The sequence below is a fragment of the Propithecus coquereli genome, unplaced genomic scaffold (genome assembly GCF_000956105.1).
Source record: "Propithecus coquereli isolate 6110/MARCELLA unplaced genomic scaffold, Pcoq_1.0 Scaffold232, whole genome shotgun sequence".
Lineage (NCBI taxonomy): Eukaryota > Metazoa > Chordata > Mammalia > Primates > Indriidae > Propithecus > Propithecus coquereli.
In genome coordinates this window covers 4,034,687-4,042,986 of record NW_012147864.1, presented here as the reverse complement: position 1 = coordinate 4,042,986, position 8,300 = coordinate 4,034,687, and the positions used below count along the sequence as shown (strand labels likewise).

The 8,300-nt window shown below is 62.4% G+C and overlaps 1 protein-coding gene across 1 annotated transcript in view; it reads left to right on the top strand.

Moving 5' to 3' along the window:
- The first annotated feature begins 1,551 nt into the window (after positions 1–1,551).
- ATP8B3 (ATPase, aminophospholipid transporter, class I, type 8B, member 3) overlaps positions 1,552–8,300 on the top strand; it is a 19,302-nt gene continuing 12,553 nt past the window's right edge. The window contains exons 1-10 of the mRNA XM_012645364.1: positions 1,552–1,639; positions 2,229–2,291; positions 2,771–2,862; positions 3,307–3,420; positions 4,192–4,290; positions 4,384–4,445; positions 4,863–4,935; positions 5,064–5,134; positions 5,526–5,608; positions 7,504–7,662. Coding sequence (XP_012500818.1) covers positions 1,552–1,639; positions 2,229–2,291; positions 2,771–2,862; positions 3,307–3,420; positions 4,192–4,290; positions 4,384–4,445; positions 4,863–4,935; positions 5,064–5,134; positions 5,526–5,608; positions 7,504–7,662 — 904 coding nt within the window. The remainder of the gene's footprint in view (positions 1,640–2,228; positions 2,292–2,770; positions 2,863–3,306; positions 3,421–4,191; positions 4,291–4,383; positions 4,446–4,862; positions 4,936–5,063; positions 5,135–5,525; positions 5,609–7,503; positions 7,663–8,300) is intronic.

Genomic DNA, 8,300 nt, shown 5'->3' with positions numbered 1-8,300 from the left:
CCCCAGCACCTGGGGGCCCAAGTCAGATGCTTGAGCACAGATTTCTGGAGGGGAAGGCCTTCCCCCGACCCCGGCCAGCTGAGTGGGTGCCGCTCTGGACAGGACCTGGTGGGCTTCCCCCTGGTCTTGGGACGGGCTCAAAGGCTGTAACCCCAGCCTGGAACCCAGCACTGCACCTGCACTTAGCAGGTGCTTGTCTAACACGTATGGGATGGATGAGCGATAGATCCAGGTGCATGGACCAAACACACACCCCTCGTACCTGCGATTACTTGCGCATCCTTCCTCCCTGACCCCACGCTGCCCTGCCGACCTCCGCTCCGGCCAGTCTGCGATGCCTTCCCGGCCTGACCAGAGTCTTCCCAGGCCCTGCTTTACAAGACCCCTGAACCCCTGAACCCCTGCCCTGCAGCCCCCTGCTCCACCCAGCCCTGCCCTGACACCCCCAGCTCCCTGCAGGCCCCCGTCCTGCCCTGCCGCTCCACAGAGCTCCCCCAGTCCCCGCCTCCTGCTCTGGCCCGGCCCCCAAGTCCCCACCCTGACCTTGCTCAGGAAAGCCCCGTCTGGCCACGCCTTCTACCGTGGCCCCGCCCCAGAGGCTCGGATCATCCCTATCCTGGCCCCGCCCCCGAGTCCCCGTCACACTCGGGCGCGTTCCGCAGTTCCTCTCGTCCCCGCCTCCTACCTTGGCCCCGCCCCTCGCCCGGCCCCGCGCTCCGTCTACCCAGGCCACGCCCCCAAACTGACCCCGCCCCACCGTCTGCCTCGGCCCCGCCTACCACGCTGGGACCCACCCCTACCTTGGCCCCGCCCCCACCCAGGCCGGTTCTGCAAGGCTCTCTGGCCCCGCCTTCCGCCCTGGCCCCGCCCCTGGCCCGCGCCGCGCCCTTTCTGCAAGGCTTCTCTTGGCCCCGCCCCACCCGGCCTGTTCTGCAGGCTCTCTGGCCCCGCCTTCCGCCCTGGCCCCGCCCCTGGCCCGCGCCGCGCGTTTCAAGGCGATTGGCACCTGACCAACCGTCCTAACGGCCGCACCACGCCCGCCGCCCTGGACACCCGCGGCCGGCCCCAGCCAGCCCGGCCCCTCCCGGCCCGTCCCAGGAAGCCCGGCTCCGCCCGCCCCAGCCGGCACAGGTGAGCGGGGGCGTCCCCATTGCTGTGCGTCCCCGGGCGCCCGCGCACCCTCTCTGGGCTCCGCCCCGGTTGAGGGCTGCGGGATCGCAGCGGCGGCGGAGAGAGCGCCCCCTCGAGGTTCGTGTGTCGGGCCCGGGAGGGTGCGGGGCGCTGGGGGCCTCCGCGAAAAGGGTTCTGGTCGGACCAGCGGGGGCGGAACAGAGGCGAGGACCGCCGCTGTCTCTGCCCCGGACGCCAGCCCCAGCCTCCCCTCCACAGCGCGACCTCGCCCTTTCCCGCCGACGAGCCTCAGTTTCCCTCATCTGCCGAATGGGCGCGGGCCCCGGGGACACCGGTGACTCAGACACCGCCCTGGGCGCTCGGGCTTCCGCAGGCGACCAGACGGAGAGAGGTGGAGGAGCGGAGGCCTCCGGAGCTGGGATGGGGGACACCGGGGGCAGGAGGGGCGCCCAGCGGGGGCGCAAGGCCCAGCCTGGCCGGGCTGGGAAGTATGAACTGAGACCCAAGGGTGAGGACATGGCCAGGCAGAGGAAACAGCCTGGCCGGGGGCCTGGCCAGGAGGGTGCTGTTGGGGTGCTGGCGGCGCGCAGGGGAGCTGCCCAGGGCCGCCCTGCTGCAGAGCTGGACTCAAATTCCTGAACCTGTTAGTGGAGAAGGTTCCCTCCCAGGTCACAGTCCCCTGCCCCTAGCAACTCCGAGGCCACACTCAGACCTGTCAGAGCAGCTTGCCCCTGGGATAATACGTCACTCACCCCAGGGCTCATTCGGCAACAGCTGGGTGCTGGCGCGGAGGGCGGGAGGGCTGCAGTGAAACCAGGCTGAGCTGGGCAGTGGGAGCAGTGGCCAGAGGTTCGTGTATCCAGCACTGCTGCAGGTTTGGGGATCAGCTCGGGACCCCTGCGTCTGAGGGTGTCCAGGCAGGGCAGGACGCACAGCCAGTGGCTGGACCTTCTGAGCCCAGGGAGGGGGCAGCGGATGGGTGTGGGAGGTGACATTTGCTAGGGTTGACCCCCAGGCCATGAGTGGACGGCGTCCCTCTGGCCAGGGCTGGGGCCACCCATGTGACCAGGGGTCCCTCTCCCCCCCTCCCCCCGGCAGCCCCGCCGGCATGGGCAGTCTTAGCCATGGAGAAGATTTCCAAGATGGTAACGAGAACACAGGTGCATATCTTGGACTGAGGGTGGGATGTGGGCGGGAGGGAGGAGGGAGGGGACAGGGAGGCCACCCCCAAACCCGCATGAGAGGCCTTGCCTGGGGTTCCCGCGTGGTTACAAGTGGTCAGGATACAGGGGCTGCCCAGGCTGCGTGTGTGGCCTTGGTCACCCCAGAGCCCATCACCGGGCCTCAGTTCACCCCGTCTGCAAAACGAGGGGACTTCAGTGGGTCTCCCAGGATCTGTCCTCTCTGTCTAGGGACTGGCCCACAGCTGGGCGAGGGGGTGTCTTCAGACCCACCTATTATGTGCAGGGGCCGGGCGGGCCCCTCCTGTTTGTTTATGGGCTCGCGTCTCTGGCCACGAGCTGGGCATCCCCAGCGCCTGGGTTCCCTGGGCCCCGTGAGCCCTCCCTCAGGGTGTCATTAGGAGGTGTTTGTCCTGGGCCTGGCGCTCCAGCGACACCCGGCTCTGCCCTCGCTGCAGCTTTCACCTGGGATGTAAAGGCCAACAACCAGGCCTACAACTGGCAGTTCAAGGAGAAGGTGTTTCTGTGCTGGCACAGGCAGAAGTACAAGGTGGGCAGCCCCTCACGCACCCCCAGAGCCACCAGGCTCGGCCTCGGCACTTGGCCTTGCGTTTGTTCCATGGTGCTACTTGCACAGTGAGGACCGTGGCGCCTGCCCGTGCTCACCTCACCTCTCGCATGGGGAAGTTACGTCTCCTTTGCCCCGTCCCGGTGCATCTTAAAGGACAGGGTGTCTGTCAGCATCCCCACCCCAAATCCCTCCTGGTGTCTCCCTTGGGGGTCCCAGCTCAGTGAGTCTTTGCACACAGTAGGCACTCAGTAAACGCTGGCTCATGGCTTTGCATTCAGTAGATAAATAATCCTGGCTCCAAGACCTTGCATTCAGCAGGTGTTCGATAAACTCTGGCCCAGCAGATACTTACCCAGTGGGGGCCGGGGTGGGGAAGGGCCAGCCTTGTGCCCCCGTGCCAAGCACCAGCGGCTCTCGTTCCAGACCAATGTCATCCGCACAGCCAAGTACAACTTCTTCTCCTTCCTGCCATGGAACCTGTACGAGCAATTCCACCACGTGTCCAATGTGTACTTCCTTCTCATCATCATCCTGCAGGTGGGGGGTCCCTGCGTGGCGCCCACGCCACTTCCTCTCCCTGCTCCCCTCCCGGCCGAGTCATCCTCCGGAGCCATGGTGGGAGTATCACCTCGTCCAGGAAGCCCTCCCTGACCACCTGGGTGACTTTGCGTATTTGTCTGTGTGATGAGTGGGTCAATGCCCCGCTCCCCACAGACCCTCACTGCTGGGTCCCCACTGCCCGGGCCAGGGCCTGGCACACAGGAGGCGCTCAATATGTGTTGAATGATGAAAGTGGATGAACAGACCCTCCAGCTCCGAGGAGGGCGGCCTCTTCGTGCCCCACTGGCACCTGCTGGACACAGCCCCTTCCCAGCCTGGACAGCCCTGGTCACACCACTGCCCCCAGCCCCTGTCTGCCAAGCGGACCTCGATGGGTGCGGAGGAGGAAGGAGGGGTCCAGAGCAGTGGTCCGGGGCGGTGTCCGGGGATGGGCATATGGCCAGGGAACCTCCCATTCGCGTCCATTAAGCCTGAGGCCAGGCCCTGGGGTGTGGTGATGGTGCTCACACCTCAAGGAAGACCCCAGGAGCAGTGAGGCCAGGGCTTGGGGGGCTCCCCGGAGGAGGTGGCGCAGGAGCTGGGCCAGGAAGAAGAGGAGTTTGCTGGGGGACAGGGCAGGGGGAAGGACTCAGCGATGTGGGGTGCAGGGCCAGGATTGCTGGGTGGCAGGGCAGGGGAGGCCCCCAGAAGGACAGGGAGGGGTCAGCCCTCCTGGCTGGCCGGTATGACCCACTCCACCCACGGCAGGGCATCCCCGAGATCTCCACGCTGCCCTGGTTCACTCTCTTCGCCCCCCTGGTCTGCCTCATCGTCATCCGTGCCACCCGCGACCTGGTGGATGACATTGTGAGTGGGGCCGGGGGAGCCGCCTGGGGGTGGGCACGGGGCGGCGTTGGGAGAGGCAGGCTGGTCCCTCTGACCTGCTCCTTCGTGGCCCAGGGCCGGCACAGGAGCGACAGAGCCATCAACAGCAGGCCCTGCCAGGTCCTCGTGGGGAAGAGGTGAGGCCAGTGGCCAGCGGTGGGGCAGAGAGTCTGTCACCTTTCATGCCCCCGGTTTCCTAGCTGAGTCTGGTGGGAACCCAGGCCCGCATTTATTAGACGCCTGCCACCGATTGTTAACCCTGGCAGAGATTAGAGTCTGAAGAGGACTTGGGTGCGGGACCATGGAGGTCCCTGGGCAGGAGTGTGGACCCCCCAGGATGGAGGTGGGAGGTCAGGGAAGGCTTCCTGGGGGAGGCAGCAACCGAGCTGGCCTTTCAGGCTGCCAAATGGGTGGGACCCAGCAGGAGTAAAGGCCTAGGGCTGGTGGGGACTCCGGGAAGCCAAGTGCCCCCAACCCAGCTATGGCCCCTCGAGACCTTCTTGGGCTCGGTGGGGGTGACGGGGGGCCCACCTCTCACGCCCCGCTTTCTGCAGCTTCGTTTGGCAAGAATGGAAGAATCTGTGTGTAGGAGACGTGATCCGTCTCAGCAAGGACAGCATAGTCCCGGTGAGCTGGCATCTCCCGCCCCAGCGTGCCTCTCCCTGTGAGCACCCGCCCCTCCCCACCCCGGGGAGGGCCACCCGGCCTCTCCTGCTTGTCTTCCATCCCCTCCCACAACACTGCCCCTTATGCAGGCCGACTTGCTCTTGCTGGCCAGCACTGAGCCCAGCAGCCTGTGCTACGTGGAGACGGCGGACATCGACGGGTAAGGAGCCGCTGTGTCATTGGGTGCCTGGGGTGCTTTGGCGCACAGCCCAGAGGAGCCAGTTGCCACAGAGGCGGCCAGCCAAGCCCTCCCCTCTTAGATACTTTGGTTGTTCACTGCACCAGCATTTCTGCAGGCCCTACTGTGTGTGCCTGAGGGTGGGAAGGCCAAGGCCTCAGCACATTGCCAAATATGCTGGGTGGCCCTGGGCAAGGTCCTCTCCCTCTCTGGGCCTCAGTCTTCTGATTGGCAGCTGGCACATAGTAGATGCTCAGGGAAAATGTTTGCATGACTCTGGAGGAAGGGCGCTGGGGGTTCCTCGCGCCAGGGAGACACCTCTCCCCTCTCCCTCTCACCTTTCTCTTCTCCTCTCTGCCCTCCCTGTCACCAGGGAGACCAACTTGAAGTTCAGACAGGCCTTGATGGTCACCCACCAGGAGCTGACCAGTACAAGGAAGATGGCATCCTTCCAAGGTGAGAGGCATTGGTGTGGGTTGGCCATCCGGCTCACCCCACCTGGGCCTCTGTTTCATGTCCCCAGAATCAGGGCAAAAGCTGGTAAAAGCTGGGATCTTTGGTTGTTGTTACTGTTGTTACAAAATGTGCTGCGGCACTTTATTTAACAGTGTTAAATTTAACAGTAGCACAGATGTTTTTGATCATGTCATCATTTCGTGGAAAAGGCAGCCCGCATGCCCGGGTTAATGACTCACGTGGCGGGACAGGCCAGCAAGAACAGGGCACCATTCCCACTCCACCCCTTGGCAGTTTCTTATTTTCTGCCTGGGAGTGTTTCCCACAGGTGGTGTGGACACAGTTACTGTTTGCTGCAGCCCAGCAAGGGGGATACAGTTTTGTTTTGTTTTCTTGTCTTGTTGCAAAAGCAAGTTGACAGCTTTTTCTTCTTGTCTTGTTGCAAAGGCAAGCTACTCTAATTGGTTCGAGAGCAGAATCTTTTTCTTGGGCCACAGCCTCCTTGCTCCTGACACCCAAGCACCATTTTTTTTTCTTTTTCCTGTCTGTCCCTGACGTCTAGGAAAACGCTTAGCTTCAGTGGAAGGCAGCCACAGCTATCCTCTCTTCTAATTGTCATGGTAGCCCCAGAACTGGGTCCCCACCATGTGACCCCATGAAGGGACAGGATCAGAGAGAGAGGTATTTCCCACTGGATCAGGAAAACCCCAGGGTGCTTGGCAAGGAGGCTCTCCCTAGGCCCTGGCCTGGTCCACCTGCCTCAGCACTCCTACAGGGCAGAACCCCATTTCTCAGAGGAGGAGACTGAGGGTCAGAGCTCCACTCATACCAGCATAGATGTTTCTGATTCCTACACGCAGGACTAAGTCAGGTTCCCAATCCCTATGGCGGAATGGGGCAGGCAGGCAAGGACCATTCAAGAACCCTGTGGCCCCTCCTCCTTCTGGAGTCCCAGCCCGCACCCCATGGTCATTTTAGCACTCACCGAGTACTGCCCTGGGCCAGGTCTTTGCACCCCGAGCCTGCTTCCTCAAAGAAGCGTGGCTGACAATGCCCTGTTGCAGGGCGACGGGGAACTGGGTGATTGCGGGCAGTAGCAGCAGGGTGCCAGGGAGCCCACCCCCACGTGGGCATCCCTTCATTCCTTCCCTCTTTTTTTTTTTTTTTTTCAAGATAGGGTCTCACTCTGTTGCCCGGGCTAGAGTGCCATGGCATCAGCCTAGCTCACAGCAACCTCAAACTCCTGGGCTCAAGCGATCCTCCTGCCTCAGCCTCCCGAGTAGCTGGGACTACAGGCATGCGCCAGGATGCCCAGCTAATTTTTTTCTGTGTATTTTTAGTTGTCCAGCTAATTTCTTTCTATTTTTTTAGAAGAGATGGGGTCTTGCTCTTGCTCAGACTAGTCTCAAATTCCTGAGCTCAAACGATCCACCCACCTTGGCCTCCCAGAGCGCTAGGATTACAGGCGTGAGCCACTGCGCCTGGCCCACTCCTTCCCACTTCACACACTTATTGAGCACCTACCACATGCCAGGTGTTGGGCTGCACCCTGGGTCACAGTGTGGCCAAGACAAGGCTGGCGCCTGCTCTCACGGAGCCCACAGACATTAATGACGCGGTCACACAAATAGCCACATCCTAGGATCAGGACCATGAGGGAGGGGGCTGGGTGGGGGCTGATCTGGCTGGAGGATCAGGGAAGTGTGAGTCCTGGCAGAAGGAACAGGGGTCACTTTGGAGCACTGGGGGGCCCATGAAGGTGTCTGGGGCCGGAAGGTGACAGGAATGTCCCTGCCTGCACTGATTAGAGAGGGGTGGTGTCAGGGAGTCCAGCCGGGACGGAGGGCCCAAGTCTAGCCACGACACTGGCCTGCTGGCCACCCCACTGCCCACAGGCCGGGTGACGTGTGAGGAGCCCAACAGCAGAATGCACCAATTCGTGGGGTGTCTGGAGTGGAATGGCAAGATGTACCCCCTGGACATTGGCAACCTCCTACTCCGCGGCTGCAAGATCCGCAACACAGACACCTGCTATGGAATGGTCATCTATGCCGGTACGGCCACTCCAGGGCCCCTGCAGCATGAGCCGTGCAGGTGGAGGTGGGGGGTGTGGGCAGGTGAGAGCCCTAAAGTGGAGGGTGAGGAGCCGCAAACCCAGACCAGGCTGCTGCAGATCTGCCCAGTGATGCGGGGCTCCTGGCTTCCCTGGGGCCTGGTGCTGCAACTTAAAATGGACTTGTTGAGCTAGCACTTTTGGGCTGGAAAAAAATGGGGTGCTTATGTACAGATGGAAGGATGGTGGGTGGCTGGGTGAGTGGATGGATGGGTGGGAAGGTGGATGGGTGGATGGATGGGTGGATGGATGGATGGGTGGGTGGGTGGATGGATGGGTGGGTGGGTGGATGGATGGGTGGATGGGTGGATGGATGGATGGATGGGTGGATGGATGGATGAGTGGATGGATGGGTGGGAAGATAGATGGATGGGTGGATGGATGGGTGGATGGATGGGTGGGTGGATAGATGGATGGATGAGTGGATGGATGGGTGGGTGGATAGATGGATGGATGGGTGGATGGGTAGATGAATGGGTGGGTGGATGGATGAGTGGATGGATGGGTAGGCAGATAGATGGGTGGGTAGGTTGATGTATGGGTGAGTGGATGGATGGGTAGGCAGATAGATGGGTGGGT